This window comes from Pogona vitticeps, chromosome 4 (genome assembly GCF_051106095.1).
Source record: "Pogona vitticeps strain Pit_001003342236 chromosome 4, PviZW2.1, whole genome shotgun sequence".
In the NCBI taxonomy this organism is placed as follows: domain Eukaryota; kingdom Metazoa; phylum Chordata; class Lepidosauria; order Squamata; family Agamidae; genus Pogona; species Pogona vitticeps.
This window is the reverse complement of record NC_135786.1, coordinates 4,674,593-4,693,450: the sequence shown is the minus strand read 5'-3', so window position 1 is coordinate 4,693,450 and position 18,858 is coordinate 4,674,593. Positions and strand designations below refer to the sequence as shown.

At 42.5% G+C, this 18,858-nt stretch overlaps 1 protein-coding gene across 2 annotated transcripts; it reads left to right on the top strand.

Annotated features, from left to right (window-relative positions):
• Window positions 1-2,134: 2,134 nt before the first annotated feature.
• Window positions 2,135-17,343, top strand: AGA (aspartylglucosaminidase). Of its 2 annotated transcripts, none has more exons than XM_078391957.1 (9): window positions 2,135-2,348; window positions 3,350-3,503; window positions 4,186-4,298; window positions 5,247-5,359; window positions 9,418-9,535; window positions 13,389-13,464; window positions 14,998-15,105; window positions 16,125-16,258; window positions 16,894-17,343. In XM_078391957.1, exons 1-9 carry the CDS (start codon window positions 2,150-2,152, stop codon window positions 16,992-16,994), a joined length of 1,116 nt encoding a protein of 371 aa, XP_078248083.1. In that variant the 5' UTR covers window positions 2,135-2,149; the 3' UTR covers window positions 16,995-17,343. The 2 variants fall into 2 exon arrangements, with proteins under 2 accessions (XP_078248083.1, XP_072852756.2); XM_072996655.2 differs by lacking the exon at window positions 2,135-2,348 and adding an exon at window positions 2,656-2,901.
• Window positions 17,344-18,858: the final 1,515 nt, after the last annotated feature.

Below are 18,858 nucleotides of genomic sequence, written 5' to 3'. Positions count from 1 at the left end.
ACCATGGATCCTGCGCCTATGAAAAAGTATATTAAATAAATAATGCAGTACTGTACTAGAATTGACCTACGTTCCCAATCTACACCAACCAAACAGAATTCATCAAGTTGGTTTAGTTAACCAGCACTAATCATTCCCTATCCCCTCCAGAGTTGTAGTGGAATAAACTACAGAAACTTTGAAGGAAGAAAACTCCTTCAAAGTTTCTGTAGTTTATGATGCACTAAAATTATTCGTCCTGGAGGGGGGATTTGGGGGGTGGTGGTTTAATTCCGAGCTGCCGGGAGTATACCCCATCCCCTCCAGAGTTGCTGGGATTGTTGGGGGGGGGCTAATTAAGTGTCAGTCTGTGTTGTCTTGGTGGCACTGGACACTTTTGCATTTGCTAATTTTCATTTGCTGCCTTCTGTTGACTACTTTCCCCGCACATCTATATCTGAGGTTCCTGCTGGTTAACTCGTCTGACTAGCATTTATTGATCAGGACGAGAAAAATACACAGAGCAGAAGGGGGGGGGAAGTGTGTGTGGGGGGGGGGAAGTTTCTGTTTCATCTCCAGGAAAGGAATTTTTCTGCAGTTTTCAGGCTGTCTGCTTGTTTTGCAAAGCCTGCCTGATTCCAGGAGCTGGTTTAGCTGACCGTCTTCGCTGCAGAGGAAGCCCTTTTACTCACGCAGAGATTGAAAAGCAGCCACCAAAGCGGGGTGGAGGGTGGGGGCCGAGGGCTGGGAGGCCCCAACAAGCCCGGTTTTATAGAGACAGCAGCTTTCTTCTGCTTTCTGCATTCCTCCTCTGGTTCAGCAACTCACATGTAGAGAAGGGGGGAGCTGAGCGTCCAGCTCAGGGAGCTGGCAGGCAGGGAGCAGATTTAAAGGCACTCAACCTGCAATCACGCCACGGAAGAAAGCTGAGGTCTCTTTTAAAATCGGGGCTTGTTTGGGGTCTCCCAGCCCTCGGCCCCCACCCCCTCCCTGCTTTTGGGGCCACTTTTCAATCCCTGCACTTTGGTGGCCACTTTTCAATCCCTCTGCAGCAAAGAAAAATGCCTTCCCATTGGAGGGGGAGGGGGGAGGAAGAGAAGGCCAGCAGCCACTGCCGCACCAGCGACAGCAGTAGCCCTGGGCAATGGCGGGCAGGTTGGCCAATAGTGTGACCTCCCCGTTGCCACCGGCTGGGAGCGTAGGGCGATGGGGCAAGGCGAGGAGGGCTCTGTGCAGCCCCGACAGCCCGCCTGCTCTCCCTTGCGAGTCTGCCTCTACCACCACCACCCCTGGTCCTGGCATGGGCTTCCTCCGACTGAAGGCTCTCTGGACATTTTTGGGGAAGACGCGCCACGGGCTGCCTCTGCCTCTGGCTGCTTGTGACTGCGGGTCCTGGTCTTCCTCGTCCTGCCCCCCCCCCCCGGCCCTGAGACACAGCCCTTGCAGTTGCTGGAGCAGGAGTGGCCCTGCCTTGACCTGGGGGGCCCATTCAGGCACTGGTGTGAAGGAAGCAGAGCGACTTTGGATCTGGCCAGCACCCTGGGGGGGGGCCATGAGGCGGGAGCAGCATCTGCTGCTGTTAGCCGGGCGGGTGGTGTTGGAAAGAGCCGCCGCTTCCTTCACGCCAGCTACCCAAAAATGCACACACACCCCTCTGGTCAAGGTGGGGCCGCTCCTGCTCTTGCAACCATGAGGGCTGCATCTCGGGGGTCCAAGGTAGGCACAGGCTGGAGCCAGAACAGGTGTGTGTGTGACAACCACCTCACTTCCTCCCAAGAACCGCTGCCCTGCTGGCGGGGGGGGGGGGATGAAGCCTGACCGAGTCAGCCGGTGCCTCCGATCCCTCCATGTGGGGGGTGAGCAGTGCGGCTCTTCCGGGGTGCGCCCTTCAAATTAAGGATCGCCCAAGAGGTGGGCGTGTCATGCACGAGCGTGAGGGGGGGGTCACGCGCGCATGTGCACAAGCTGGACGCACCCCTCCACAAGCGTGACATGCCCACCTGTGAGTGCAGGGGTGTCCCTGCCCCCCAGCCAGTCCACGGTTGGAAAAAATGTTGGTGACCTCTGCTCTAAAGACATCTCTCGCCTCCCTACTATCAGGAGCTCAGGGGCAGCCATTTTTTCCAGGCAGAAGGCCACGAATCTGCTTCCTCAAAACCAAAGCCAGGTCATGGATCAGGCGACGAATCTGCTTCCCCAAAACCAAAGCCAGGTCCTGGATCAGGCGACGAATCTGCTTCCCCAAAACCAAAACCAAGTCCTTGACCAGGCGACGAATCTGCTTCCCCAAAACCAAAGCCAGGTCCTGGATCAGGCCCTCAGCAGCCCTCCGGACTCCACCAACTGCAGCAACCGCCTCCGTCGCCCGGGTAAAAACAAAACCCGGCCAGCAGCCAATCTTTGAAACCTCCTGCCCTTCAAGCGCCTAGCAGGCCGCCCCCCCCCTCCGAAGACCTCCTCCTCTTCAGCCGCTGCCCCTCCCGCGAGCTCCTCTCAAGGAGGAAAGTCCAAATGGAAAGGTAAACAGGCAGGCGGGCGCGCCACCAGAGAGGAACGAAAAAGGCGTCCTCCAGGAAAAAGGCGTCGCCCCCCCACCCAAACCACCCCCACCGACCCACCCACCCCCGCACGCACCCTTTCACTACTCAGCGCATGCGCTTCGGTAGTCACAAGACGCGAACCCACGGGGAAGAAGTCCGTCTCGTCCCCCCAGCCTTGGTTGGGTTGGAAGCTGCGCGTTCCGTGAGGGGGGGACGGCCTCAGCGGCAGCAACAGCACTGATGGGGCAGCGTAACCTCCTCCCAAGGAGATCGCTTCTCTTGTATTTGCTGCTGCAGGCCACTCGTGGCTTCTCAAGCGGCGGGGCTTCTTCCTTGCCTCTGGTCCTCAATACCTGGGCATTCCCGAAAGCTACAGAAACAGGTGCTGGTTGGCTTCCTTCAGGGTTTATTTTGGGGGGGGGGGCTCAAAGCATGTGTAGAAGTTGCTCGCTCTAAATAATTTTTTTCTCCCCATTTCAAACAACAGTCCAGAAGCTTATATTGGCGTGAACTGGTCCTGGGCTGAGGTTGACTCGGCCTCTCTTTGTGACCTGGTCATCGCGGTTTGCATAAATTTATAGGAATGTGCATTTACACTCCTGTGCCCGAGGAAGTGGATTCTGAGCCATGAGACCTCCTCACACAGAAAGGAAGCTGTTAATCAGTTTTGTCTCGCACCACCACCCCCACATGCTGGGACAGACTTAAAACATGGCTACTTCCATGTATTTGCTTGCATTGGGTATATTTTAGGACATGTAGAGCGTGTATGCCTCTGTAAGAACTGCATTTCATTCTGTCAAATGTGCCGTACTTTTTCTTGATTGTAGCTTGGAATACCTTACACTCAGGAGGCTCTGAACTGGATGCAGTAGAGAAAGGTTGTGGTCAGTGTGAGGTTGAGCAATGTGATGGAAGCGTGGGGTATGGAGGAAGTCCGGATGAACATGGGGAAACAACGTTGGATGCCATGATTATGGACGGGTAAGAAATCTTTCCCAAAAAGGGAGAGAATCCGTTTTAGAATATTTTGAAAGTGATACTGCTTTCTGGCTGGGAAATATTTGTGGAAGGATGCCTTCGTCCTTCCCCTCTTATGTAGGAAGATAAATGTTTTAATTGGGGAAATGCAGCAGAGAGACCAAGCTTTCCTTTCAGTGCCCTTCAGATGTGATGGACCACAGCTCTCATTGTTCTTGCCCAGCGTGACCAAGTCTCAGAAAGCTTCTGTACACTAAAACTAGTAAAAGTGCTGCAGTAGTCAAACATTGGGGAGAAATCAGTAGAACATTCTACTTATTAAACGTCTGTGAGAAAAAAAATGTTTTTCTTAGGTTCAATTTCTAAGACTTAAAGTCAATTCCCAGTTGCTTTGTAATGGAAATAAACAGTATGTTCTAGGGTTTGTTTGTAGGCCTGTTTGCAGGGCTACAAGATCACCCCGTGCTAAATCGCCCCAAAAGATCTTAAGTTAAGAACAGATGCTTACAGACTGTGCCTATCACTCAGATTGGGGCTATTTATATGGGGCTTCAGTTGTTTTCTAAATTTCTCTATAAATTTCATATTTGCCCATATTTTGTATACGTTTTGCTACAAATAATACTACTCCAAATATTATTCATCATTACTTTGTTTAACTGATTTAGCTTTGTTTTTCGTCCAGTAACACCATGAAGGTTGGGGCAGTAGCAGATCTCAGACGTATAAAAAATGCCATTGGTGTGGCACGGAAAGTGATAGAACATACTAGGCATACTTTACTGGTTGGAGAATCAGGTAACTTTTTCCCATTCTGCTGTTAAGACATATTAAGTACACTTTGAAATGGTGAAAGACATTGGGGCCTTAAGACCAGTGGGAGTGACAATTGCTTCCATTATGACCAAAGTCACAGTATTTTAGCTGAGCTCAGTCTACTGTACTCTAGATCAGTTTGATTAGCTATTTTTAAATTGATCTCTAGAGCATATTAATGTGGAAAGAAGTCTCACAGCGGACTTTACTCCAAATTAGCTGCACATAGGATTGTAGCCTTGTATTTAATTCTGCACTAACAACTACTTTTAAACTATTTTATGTTTAGAATTTGAGCTGTAAATGCATTAGTGTCTATTACAGATAACAATTTTAAAAAGATTACTTCCAAAATCAAACTCTCTAATTCATAATGTTGCTATTAAGTTTCCTCTCTTAAACATCCCCAACAACATAAAGAATAACAAAATGGAAATGTACAGATATTGATAAACAGATCAACAGAAAACCTATGGATTAATTGCTAATATGTAAAATATTTTACTTGTTTTTGAAGTTTCCTACTTTTCAGTCTTTTCATATTATAGCAATTTGCTCCTTATCACTTTTTAAAAATTAATGGCCTCCTTGTTGCAAATTGATGAATTTTCTCTTACAGTAGTTGCTTTTAGCCATTAGAAATGCAAACCAGTGACCTTTTTGTTCTTGTGCCAAACAACAAAAACTGCCTATTTGGCTTTTGCTTCAGTGATCACATCATAAACAGTGAAGCAAGTCTTTATGAACACTCTTCTGAAATCTGATGGCGATTTTGGAAAGAGTTATTGTATTACAATATGAGAATGATATAAAAGTTCTATATTGGGGTTTCATATAGAAGATATATTAAAAAGATGTCATGATTGTGCAAGTAGACTAAATGGCAAACATACTTATGCAAACATTTTTCCTTACTTTTCTTCCCTGAAGCTTCCTTTTTTGCAGAAAGCATGGGTTTCCCAAGTGAAGATTTGACTACACAAAAGTCTCTTTCAATATATTTAAAGTGGCTTAATCAGAGTTGTCAGCCAAACTTCTGGAAGGTAGAATCCAATTTTAATTGCTGTTTTTTATAAACTTAGAAACATTATTATATTTTTGAAATACTTGGAGACAAGATGATTGTCTGCAGTCTGGTTTGCAAAACCAGTTCCTACACTGGATTATAGTCCAGTCTTTCCAAATCTGATGCCCTCAAGATGTAAGTGAGAATATTCCATGCCTGCCAGCCTGATAGCAAAGCTAGTGGCCCATCTGAATGATGCCAGTATGAGAAAGACTACATAATACTATACCACTTTTCAGTAGAAGATGATCACGGAGATGGGATGAGGAAGGGGAACAAAACTACACATTCATAAGTTGGGTAATATCTCTAATGCAACTCAGTGGGAGGATATTGTGCAGAGACCTTTGGGTAGTGTGGGCGGCATATAAGTTAAATAAATAAATAAATAAATACATAAATGATATAGACCAATAGCATTCTGCTTCATATCACAAAAGATAGATTCAGTTTTAATGCTGATCATTGGATGGCTTTCATAACATATTGAAAAGCTGCAAAGATTTTGTATTCCATCAGTGACTGAAATCCTGTTGTTCATCTTTTTACAACAGGAATGGAGATGCTAGCATATTGCTGCCGATCAAAGGCTTCCTTTGGCAATTTAGGGATACATATGGCTCTATCACATTGTGTATAATGTGTTTGCACCCTGTGATTGGGGTTCTTCAAACCTTTTTGACAGTTACAGATTTTGCGAGGGGAAAATGACTTGCAGACTCCTTCCACTCATTAACAGATTTATTAGAAACAACTTTGGGATAATCAACAATAACTTCAGTGGGATCCATGTAACCTTAACTCAGGCAAATCTCCACTTATCTCAACAGACATGTTTGTACGCACATTGTCCTTTAATAACGGGGTGCCAGTCCAAAACGCTCTCTGGCCATTATCTTTCTCAGAGGGGCACTCCTCACAGCGAACACCGTGCCGCAACAGGGATGTCGAGCCCAATCCCTTTCTGGTGGTGGTCGGTTGTAGGTGGGATCTGGGCGTACCACCTTCTTCCAGCATCCACGACCCCACAGTAAGACCACCACGGTCCATTCAGAAGTCTCAGTGACAGTTACTCCCTCTTTGTTCTGTTCGGGGTCCGGCAACAACCCCCCTACTTTTAACACTCATACGCTCATGCTCCTTTCGCATATCTCCTCTTAAGAACTCCCCCGGGATTCTAAACTGTTGCTCCCCCCTCTCTTCTTATATCCTCCTCCCAAACTGGGAGTTGTAGTTCCTCCCCTTTTCCCTTCCCCTCCTCTATCAAACATAGTTCTGTTTTAACCCTTTCTTCTCTCTTGTCTCTGTGTTCACCTCTGTTAAGTTATCCTTTGATTCTATAGACACAATCTCCCTTTCTGGAGGAGGAAGAGGAACACTCTCTTCTGGTCCTCTTTCACACACCCTAAAATCATCAGAGGAAGCCTTAATCAGCAGTAATCTGCTGGTGGTTTCATTCATGTTGCATCCACAGAACTGCACAACAGGATTTCAGTCAGTATGATAGTAGAAGCTCTGCTAGATCATACCAAATATGAGTCCAGGAACTCATTTACCACAGTAGCCAACCGGATGTTTGTGGTATGTTCCATGAGTGGGGTTGGGTGCAGTAGCCCTCTTCAGTAGCTCATATTCAGGAACTTGTATTTGGAAGGATTCTACTTCCAATCTTGAAAGTAATGGACAATTACCATGACTAGTTTCCATGTGATGTAAAGCCAAGAGCTGAAAAAATTAGTTACTATTAGTAAAGGATGCTGTAGACTTTTGCAAGATGAAAGTGCATCCCTTTCGTCTGTCAGTTCTCGTTAATTAGGATTGCTGACAGGAGTGAACACAGCAGTAGCAAATTGTTCTGGAACATCAATGGTGTTTGCTGCTCTTGTGCTGCTACATCCTGCTGATCTCCCCCTACTCATTAAGGGAAAGAGAAGGGAACAGCGCTAGGCCAGCAGAAGCCATTTCACTTCCAATAACGGTATCACCTGCTGTAACTCTGCTCTGACTGGCTGTTCTAAATCGTGTAGCTGATGTGGGGAAGTGGGATGCATGGTATCCTTGCCACAAGTCAGACTGGCTGAGCATGGGCAAAAAATGAAACTGCTCTTTCGTTTTAGTAGTGAAATGCATAGAAGCAATTGGGAATATTTCTGAGTACGGTACCAATAAAAAGCTGTGACTCCAATTAGCTGGTCGCTGTGGTCCTCATGAAAATTGGAAGAGTCTGTACAAGCTGTTCCAGTGCCTTGGTGGAAATTGAGAGATACTTTGCAATGACCACAGAGCTGGGTAGCTTACTATGTGCCTTCTGAAGCTCTCTACAGGGATTGGCATCTTTTGAAAAGAGGCTCCAGATTGCTGGCCATAAACTACTTGATATATCCTTTGTTTTTGTTTTTTAAATCCAGTCTGACATGTATTCATAAACTACAGAACAAAAAGATCCACTGCTGTTCCTTCATTCTCGGATCAGAAGCAGATGGTGATCCGTGTACAATATTTTCCTTGCCCATTTGTGCAAAATGTAACGTCACAACTGCATCCACATATTTTCCCTGCAGAGACTGTGTAGTGTTCTCTAGGGAAGTGTGTCTGAAAAAGAATCCAGATTTAGAGAAGGAAAGTAAGCAGATGAGTCTTGCAAGTTTGTTATTAAAATGAATTTCCTTCTAAGATGCTTTGGTTAAGCCACCAGAGAAAGAAACTAAAATGAGGTACCATAATGTGCATTGACTGTTTGATGGTTGTGTAAATTGAAAATATGGTAAAGTGGATTATGAGAATACAGTTCTTCAGAAGTAATAGCATTGTGTATAAAGTAGGATGGATTTGATTTAAGTCTTCAAATTATGATTCAAATTTTTTAAAAATTTGATTTTTTGACATTTTAAATCAAACAATTGTTTTTTTAAAAAAAATTAAATGATTTAAATCAATTTGATTTTAAAAATCATTATTTTTATCCACCTTGGTATAAAGTCTGTAGGTAGGCAGTCTTATGAAGAGCTGATCTGCATTGCCACTGTATGTGGTAAAAAGTATTACCGTATTTTTCCGTGTATAAAAATGACACTTTTTTTTCCTTAACTAATTTGAGAAAAAAATGAGGGTCGTTTTGTACACAGAAGGCAGCTCTTCACCACTGCCTTTTGCGAAGGCATGGGGCTTTAGCAAAAAGGAAGGGGAGGCATTCCTCCCTTCCTTTTTGCTAAGCTTCTTGCCTTCTCAAAAGGCAGTGGTGAAGAGCTGCCTTCTGAGTATAAAACGACCTGCATTGAACTGTCGGTTTGACAGCTGTCAAACCTAGTCAATGCATTCCAATGGGGGGGGGAAATTCACCAAAAATTAACGAAGAGTCAGAACAAAGCCAAATTAAGTTTACAAAGGTTTTACAAGGTGCACTAATGATTCCAAGCATTTAAAACAATTTTTGAAAATTTTAAGATACTTTAAAAATAGCGAAAACAGACATTGCAAAACCATTGAAATGCATTGAATAGGCTTCAATGCATTCCAGTGGGGGAAACATTGTTTCGCTTAGCGATGTTTCCTATGGCGATTTTCGCTTAAGGACGGTAATCCATTCCCATTGGAACGGATTATCCGGTTTTCAATGCATTCCTATGGGAAATGGTGTTTCGCTTAGCAATGTTTTCCCATAGCGATGTGTTTTTTTTGAACCAATTAACATCGTTAAGCGAGGCACCACTGTACTTTGTGGGAGTGCAGGCTGTCCAACTAAGGATACATTTGGAACAGAGAAATGTGAGCTCTGAAGGACTGTTTCTAATTGAAGTAGTTTACTATTGGGTTACTCTGGACTGATACATGCATTTGTCTGTTCTTTGTTTAAACTATATGAACTATAGCAATTTGCCTTTTCATTCTCAGCATTTACAAGGCACTTAACGTTATTCTTTTATTATGGTAATTTAGTTCTATTTTTTTTTAACTGTGTTAGGGGAAAAACAGATTTCTTTGAAATGCTTTTTGTTTTTCTCAGTGATTTTAATGTGAATGGAACTTTGATTACAGAATGTTATTCCAGATGCTTCAAAATCTTGTGGGCCATACAAACAAAGTGCAGTTTTCATGAAGGAAGAACAGAACATCTCGGAGAGAAGAATCGAAGTTCACAATCATGATACTATTGGTATGCCTTCTTGTCTGCTATTATACTTATGACCATACCTCACAACTAGAGCATCAATTTTAAATAAGGTAAAATACAAATGTATGAAATAGATGTTTTTCCTAATGGACAGAAACTCTAGCGATTCCATGCCATGTGAACCCAAACTGCTTGGAACCAGAGCTTTGAAAAGGTTCTTTTCGAGACTACAGATCCCAGAATTCCCTGGCCAGCTTGGCCACTGACCATGCTAGCTGAGGGATTCTGGGAGCTGTAATCCAGAAAGTGACTTTTCCAAGTTCAGCTTGTTATCCAATGTACCGTGTTTCCCTGAAAATAAGACAGGGTCTTATATTAATTTTTGCTCCAAAAAACGCAGTAGGGCTTATTTTCAGGGGATGTTTTATTTTTTCCATGTACATCAATCTACATTTATTCAAATACAGTCATTTTATCTTCTGATTGTTGCACAATGCTGCACAATAGTGGAGGGCAGGGTTTCACTTAACTAGGGCTTATTTTGGGGGTAGGGCATCCTGAAAAATCATACTAGGGCTTATTTTCAGGTTAGGTCTTATTTTCGGGGAAACGGTACACATTTGTCATATGCTATTTTAATGAGTTTTAGAATCAGGACTGTGATTTTTTTTTCTCTTTTCAACCTCCAGATATATTCACACGTGCACACATACAAATAGGCTAATAAGGAAAAGGTTGGATTTGAACATAGTACGAATTCTGAATTGTAAAGCACCATTTAGATTTCAAGTAGCAACTTTTTTTCTCTTGCTTGTTTGCTAAAATTACATCAAGAGTACCCCCTTGTAGATGAACAAATCATTTTAGGATTAGCTCATTCATTTCAATGAATTTATTTTTCTAAACAGATGTTCCAAAACTACATCTACCAGGCAAATCTCTCCAAATAGCTAAGTTTCAACTTCACATTTGACAAAGTTTTAGAATGATGTAGGGTGGGGGGTGAAAATCATGTCTATATGTTTGAAGTCAGTTTTTACCATCGGCATATGAAATTTACAGAAGCTCCTAAGTGACTTGGGAGCATGAGTCTTATTGCCAGACACTTAAGGAGAAACTTCGAGTGTGGTGATTAAACTCGTCATCATTGAACAATTAACATTTTTTAAAAGTCAAATGGTGAAACTTCTTAAGGTGTGTCTTTATGAACATATGCTTTCTGGCAGTTTGCCTGAGCTAGTGATTTAATCTGCTGCAGCAGTTTTCACAAACTATATTGGTTCGCAGGTGAATTAGTAAATCCAGAGTATAACAGTGAGACATTTTGATTGATATATGTGAACTGTCCACTTGGCAGCTACATAAATACAGACATTCTACACTTGCTTATCACTGTTGTCAGTTTGGTGCAATGTTCACAGAACTCCCCGCCACCTGGTAGCCATTTGCACGAATAATCCAGATGTGCCTTGGTACAATGAGAGTGTTAAAATCTGTATTTTTGCATGACTTTAAAATAAACTTTTAATGTCATTTTTGTAGTGTTTGTGGTTTAAGGTTTGTGGTCCAATTGCCCCTCCACAAAAAGACTTCTGATAGTTGCCATTTCAGGAGTGGCTGTAGCTCAAAGAAAGAGTAGCCTTCACTAGTTTCCTTTCCCCCTTGCACCACATCTGAAGGACGTCCTACCTTTTGGTCCAGCTTGGGTGGGAAATGGCCAGGGGATGCTAAAGAAAGAATAAGGGGGGGGACTTTTTCCAGCAGGAGAGTCATGAAAATAGAACTTTGCCAACAATCTGAATTCAGTGTCATATTTATAGTCTTAAGTGGTAAAGCACTAGTGGTCTTTCTGGTTATCTATCTCCACTCATTGGATGAGTTATGACCTTTCTTTCTTATGATAGACTGTTCCCATAATGGAACCGTTCCAAAAATTGAAAGATTATCTGCCTTTCTCAGAGGCCTGGGGCAGAAAGGCAGTTCTCAACTGAAGCTGTCTCCAGCATGTTGATCTCTTTCCCTCTCCAGCCACATTTTAACCGCCGCCACCCTGCCAGTGTGGCGACAGTTTGTGACAGCTTTTGTTAGAATGGCATTTGGGGAGCCATAAACCCAAGTAAAGAGCTTTCCATCAGCATATCAATATGATGTGACAAATGCAGTTGCTGCATAGCATTCTTCTGGGAGACAGATGCTTGTGTTTTGAACGATAGTAATCTTCATGTTATCTCTGTTAACAGAAATATCTTACAGTGCTTTTACAGTTGTGTTCAAAATTATTCAACCCCCAATGCTGTAAAGGGGTTTAGGGACTATAGTGTACATTTGGAATTGTATTCAGAATGAAATCCTACAAGGACGTTTCAAAGAACCAAATGCAACTAAAATAACATCAATTGTTTATGTAATACAGTAGTAAATGTTTCTTTTGTGGTTTCTTCATTGCCACAATTATTCAACCCCTTAAAGACTACCACTCTGAAGAAGAGAGGTTCATTCAGGTGTTTTCGATCAGGTATTGAAAACACCTGTGGATGTCACCGAGCACCAATCAAGCATAATAAGCACCAATTAGGCAGCTTTAAAAGGACTGTGATACTCAGCTCCTTCTAGACATTTACTGGTGTGGTTACAAACATGGTGAAGTCAAGAGAATGGTCCAGGAAGACAAGAGAAGAGGTGATTTGTCTTCACAGGAAGGGCAATGGCTATAAGAAGATTGCAAAGAAGTTAAACATACCAAGAGACACCATAGGAAGCATCATTCACAAATTCAAGGCAAAGGGCACTGTTGAAATGCTACCTGGTCGTGGAAGAAAGAAGATGCTGACTTCGACTGCTGTGCGCTACCTAAAGCGTAGAGTGGTGAAAAGTCCCCATGTGACTGCTGAGGAACTGAAAAAAGATTTGTCAGATGTGGGTATAGAAGTTTCAGCTCAGACAATAAGGCGCACACTGCGTAATGAAGGTCTCCATGCCAGAACCCCCAGGCGCACCCCCTTGCTGTCTCCCAAGAATAAGAAGAGTCGACTGCAGTATGCCAAAAGTCATGTGGGCAAACCACAAAAGTTGTGGGATAGTGTTCTGTGGACTGATGAAACAAAATTGGGCCCATGGATCAATGCTATGTTTGGAGGAGGAAGAACAAGGCATATGACGAAAAGAACACCTTGCCTACTGTGAAGCATGGCGGAGGGTCAATAATGCTTTGGGGCTGTTTTGCTTCTGCAGGTACAGGGAAGCTTCAGCGTGTACAAGGTACCATGAATTCTCTTCAGTACCAGGAGATATTGGATGAAAATGTGATGCAGTCCGTCACACACCTGAGGCTTGGGAGACGTTGGACCTTTCAACAGGACAATGATCCCAAGCATACCTCCAAGTCCACTAGAGCATGGTTGCAGAGGAAAGGCTGGAACATTTTGGAGTGGCCATCGCAGTCACCAGACTTAAATCCGATTGAGAACCTCTGGTGGGACTTAAAGAAAGCAGTTGCAGTGCGCAAGCCTAAGAATTTGACTGAACTGGAGGCTTTTGCCCATGAAGAATGGGCGAAGATACCCGTAGATCGCTGCAAGACACTTGTGTCAAGCTATGCTTCACGTTTAAAAGCTGTTATAACTGTAAAAGGATGTTGTACTAAGTACTAAGATTGAATGTCACTTGGGGGTTGAATAAAAACTAATAATGATGTGAGCACAGAAAAGACATTTGTGGTTATTTCATTATAAACTTAAGGTTATATTTCTCTGACCTACAAGTGCCTCTTTCATGTAAATGTAAGCAAGATGACTGAATGATCAAAATCAATGTCAAAATGGCCAAAACATTCAATTTCAGTGGGGGTTGAATAATTTTGAACACAACTGTAAGTTTCACTCTTTTTAATTTGTAGGCATGATTGTGATTGGCCAGGCTGGAAGCATTGCCGCAGGGACTTCTACAAATGGTGCAAACCACAAAATCCAAGGGTTTGTATTGTGGCGGAGCAAATCTTGGCAAAACAGACAGCCCCGCAGCACAGTAGTTAAACTGCACTCCTGCAGTCAAGCCTCTGTTTGTGACCTGAGTTTCAATCCTGAAAGGTTCAGGTAGCCAGCCCAAGGGTGACTCAGCTTTCAGCTTCTGAGGTTGATAAAATGAGTACCCAGCTTGCTGGGGAGGAAAAGTGTTCCTTGCCTAATTATATGTAAGCCACAAAGTGTCCTAGCACTATAGGGCAATGCGTAAGTCAAAACAACAACAACAACAAATCATTTTATTTTTTGCCTGTGATGCCAGCACTGTATATAAGAGCTACTTTTTATGTACTTTCAAAGAAATTGTGGAAAATTAGGTGGAGGTGTGAGTTTTGCATAGTTTTTTTTATTTTTGTACTGTATATCACCACTTTAGTCTGCAACATTATTCCTTCCATCCTCAACAACAATTTAAGCTTTATCTTTTGCCTTTAGTCCATGAGAATTGTTAATAAAATTGCAGCTGAGGACTAACGAACTTTCCTCATAGAGGAACAGTCAGAACTCCAGCTGTGAAAACAAAAAGGAAGCTACATCTTCAGTATGACTAGTTTAAAACGACTCCTAGACTACCTCTCCCTGTGATAGGACATTTGTGGTTGGCTCATATTACCACTCTCTGGGGTTAGATATGGAGGCAGTGACAGATTTTACTTTCTTGGGCTCCATGATCACTGCAGATGGAGACAGCAGCCCCGAAATTAAAAGACGCCTTCTTCTTGGGAGGAAAGCGATGACAAACCTTGACAGCATCTTAAAAAGCAGAGACATCACCTTGCCAACAAAAGTCCGAATAGTCAAAGCTATGGTTTTTCCTGTCGTGATGTATGGAAGTGAGAGCTGGACCATAAAGAAAGCAGACCGCCGAAGAATTGGTGCCTTTGAGTTGTGGTGTGGAAGGAGGCTCTTGAGAGTCCCCTGGACTGCAAGGAGAACAAACCTATCAATTTTCTGAAGGAAATCAACCCTGAGTGCTCACTGGAAGGACAGATCCTGAAGCTGAGGCTCCAGTACTTTGGCCATCTCATGAGAAGAGAAGACTCCCTGGAAAAGACCCTGATGTTGGGAAAGCGTGAAGGCAAGAGGAGAAGGGGACGACAGAGGACGAGATGGTTGGACCCTGTCATCGAAGCAACCAACATGAAATTGACAGAACTCCGGGAGGCAGTGGAAGATAGGAGGGCCTGGCGTGCTCTGGTCCATGGGGTCACAAAGAGTTGGACACGACTAAACGACGACGGGGTTAGATTAACTTGCATGAAAGAGGTTTCTCTCCATATGGAAAGGAGTTTATAGTTGTTTTGCTTTGTAGTATAGGTGGGCATTTAATCTTGTAACTCCCTAAATGCTTGTGGCTTTTTTCCTGAGGTAGTAAACTCAGCTGTTCCTTCATTAGTCTTTAGTTTCTGGTTACATTAGAAAGACTGGGACCTGCCCGTCACTGACCAACTTTTTAAATTTGTTCTATATTGCTTGCCTAATTAGACGTGTAGGAGACTCACCAATAGCTGGAGCCGGAGCCTATGCTGATAGTACAGCTGGTGCTGCAGCTGCTACGGGAGATGGAGATGTCATGATGCGTTTCTTGCCCAGGTATTTTTCTTTTACTAACTTTGAATAGATACACTGTATGTGGTGTGATTTTCAACGCTGGAATTACTTGTGAGGTTCCATGAGATAAAATAGAGGGTGGCTGAATAGCTTAACAATTTGACTGTCTGCCTTCAAACCCCGAGGGTCATCTCCTGTGACGCCTGGAGAACAGCCAGCTTGTGTATCCTTGGGCAAGCTACATAGTCATAGAACGGCATCAGAGGAATAGAGTAGAAAACCATTTCTGAATATTTTATGTCTGGGAAATCTTGATGATGATTTATTAAGTAATCTTGGCTTACACATTCAGAACATTTTGATTAAAAATCTTTAAATTGTAGCAATTCAAATATTAAGAAATCAGTTCTGGTAATTCTTGTAGGAATGAAAACAAAAGGTAACATGACCCTTTTAAAAGTGATAAATTTACTCCTAGTTTTGTGTGTCACAAACCCAAATAGACTTTTAAAAATTATCTCTCCACTCGAGTTCTGGCAACTACGCTGAGTTTGTATATGGAGAGAGAGAGAGAGAGAGAAAAGATTGACATTATACTCTTTAACCCTTAAATTCTCTCAGAACAGCTTTCAGAGTTGAGGAATATGTAAATCTGTCTACTTGCTGTTAAAGATAATGAGTAAAACAGATTACATTAAGTGCAAGCTGAGTAGATGATGGTAAAATCCAACCCAAGAGATTTAAAAGAAACCTCTACCAAAACAGTTTCTAAAAGGCCTGTTTTATCTACAGATGGAAATGTTTTTACTTATGCCAAAAAGGGGAACCAGCTGCCATCCCCAAAATGACCTCATGTTCAGTTATTAAGCCACTTACCTCAGAAAGGGAGATTAGAACGACTACCACATTTGGCAAGCTGCACATTCATAGGAGTTCCTCCCCTTTTAAACATTTAGTAATTGTAAAAAAGGTTTTATAGTCCTTTTTTAAAACTTCCAGGTGATTGATTAGATGTAATGAGATCCAGTTACTAACCTGTCTACTTTCCCCCCTTAAATCAGCTATCAAGCTGTAGAATATATGCGGACAGGAATGGATCCAACAATGGCGTGCAAAAAAGTTATTTCTAGGATTCAGAAATATGTCCCATACTTTTTTGGTGCTATTATTTGTGCCAACACAAGTGGAAGCTATGGTATGTATTTATATATTTCTTGCAGATTCTGTATTGGAGCTTTGATTCTATTTATGCTACCCATATGTCACTCTAGCATTGGTATGAATATGATTCCTGTAAAAGTGTTTAAATTAAGTTTGTGTATTATTTTTCAAAAACTATATCAGACTTGAGACTCCAGCTTCAAAGCAGTTAAAGATAAGTCACACTGGGTATCTCATTAGCAAACCTTTGGATCACCAAGAAGTATCATTTTGCTAATCGATATGCCTTATTTGGTTAGGCTGTTTATTGCAGTTCTTTCCTCTTGGTTTCCTACAGTTCTGTATTTGAAAGGCAAGCAATGCAAAACCTCATTACATTCACCAATGTTAAAATGCAAATTGAAACAAAGTATATAGAACTTTGAATTACAGGTATGAAGTCTGCAGTACTGGTTGAAGGCACTTTCCGCTTCAGAAGTTTTTTCAAAAAGACTTTTAAAGATATGTTGATGGCAGGTTAATTGAGGCTATAAAAGGACAATTACACAAGTGTAGTAGAATTACTGTAGTAGTAGTCCTCTTCTTAGATGTGAAAAGCACAAAGAGATTGATTAATGTGACTCTCATCATTCTTTTAATTTTTTTTTATTTCTCTCTTTCCTGCCATAGGTGCTGCTTGCAATAAACTTCCAGGATTCACACAGTTTCATTTTATGGCTTGTAATCCCAGTTTGAGGCAACCATCTGAGGAAATAGTAGACTGCATTTAACTTCTTCCTTTCTCAACAACATCTAAACTTAACAAGCGATGGGGTGGGTGGAGACCCACAGTGCAATCTCATACGTGCATACTCAAAAGGAAGCCCCATTAAGTTCAGTGGACCGTGATCCCGAGTAAGTGGCTGTAGGATCACAACCTAAATTAAATTGCCGGAATTTATTTTTACACAAATTAGTTGCATACATAACTTACCCCTGGTGCTACAGGAGGGAGAAGTTCAAGATGTCAGTGATGTCTTTAGTAGTGGTGAAAGAACATTATTGGACATAAACCAAACGTGATGAGTAAAGTACAGTGGTGCCTCGCTTAGCGATTGCTCCGTTGAGCAATGAAATCGCAAAGTTGCTGTGTTATTTTTCCAAGTTATACCAAAGATACCTGCCATGTTAGAGAATGATTCAGCATATCAAATCAAGTTTGGACATAATTCTGCAAAATATCTTTCATCCTTGAATTAGCTAGTGAAGAATCTGCTGGAGAAAACTTTTCTATCTGAATAAGAAATATCCCTGAAAGAAGACATGTTGAGTGTGATTGTTCTATTGTAAAGATCTAAAAATAAATGTTTAAGACAAAGGGATTTCAGTCAGTATGATTTCAGCATTTTAACACTTGATATAACCTTGCAGGTTTTATTTTGCCTGCACTAAGCCATACAATTCCCTGTTTTAATATAATGAACAGACTGATGATGTAAGATAACTCATTCATTTGTGCCAGTAATTCTAAAATTATATAAGTCACTGTTCTGTTTTTCTCTTTCCCTGCATCCAAATCATTACCTATTGTTCATGCTTGTCCCCCCCCCCTTTCTCTACACGGTGTGCTAAAATCAGTCCTCTTGTATACACTTCCTCGGTTTGTCGTCCAGCAGAGCTATTTCGAGTGGTCTGGGACCTTCTTCAACCTAATGGTTCAGTGGAGATCCTGGGCTCCTCAGTGGCTCGCTGTAACGAATTTGTTACAGTGGGGTCTTGACTTAAGAACGGCTTGAGTTAAGAACATTTTGATTTAAGAACCGCTCTCATAGGAAAATATTGACTTGACTTAAGTACTTAGATTTGAGTTAAGAACTGAAAAAAAAAAGCCACGTGGGAGGCAGGGAAAGTGCAAATTTTGAACTTTTAGTTAACTGTTGGCCAGTGAAAAGGGTGCCTGTCTGCTTCCTCACTCCTCCCAGCGTTTAGAGAGTGGATCGGGAGACAGTCTTCAGACTGCCTGGTACTGTACTGCCTGGACTGTCTTTTCCCTGCCTTCCCTGAACCTTTCTTGACCTAAAAAAAAAAGAAACAAAATATCCCCCTCTAGTGATCGAAGGTGGAATAGCAGCTTCCCATTAGTTTCTATGGACGGAAAAGAGCCGATACAGATCAAATGGTTTTCAATGCATTCCTATGGGAAATGCAGATTTGACTTGAGAACTTTTTGACTTGAGAACCGCCTTCCAATACGGATTAAGTTCTCAAGTCAAGACCCCACTGTACACACTTTGAGGGGAAAATTGCTCAGATTCGCAAAGATTTGGACTCCACTGTTGATGCAGAGCCTATGGTTGTGTCCAATGCTCCGGACTTATGTCATAATTTATTGGATGAGTTCCAGTTGTTGCGACTTGAGGATGTGGACAGGGTGCTTGGGTTGGTTCGTGCCACCACTACAGAACTCGACCCTTGCCCATCATGGCTAATAAAGAAATCTGCCAGGGGAGTTCGCACCTGGATCCTGGAGGTCATCAACTTGTTAAGAGAGGGAGTGGTCCCTGCCCCATTAAAGGAGGCTGTGATTCACCCACTCCTAAAAAAAATCTGGATCCAGGTCTAGTGATCAACTATCGTTCAATAGCAAACCTCCCT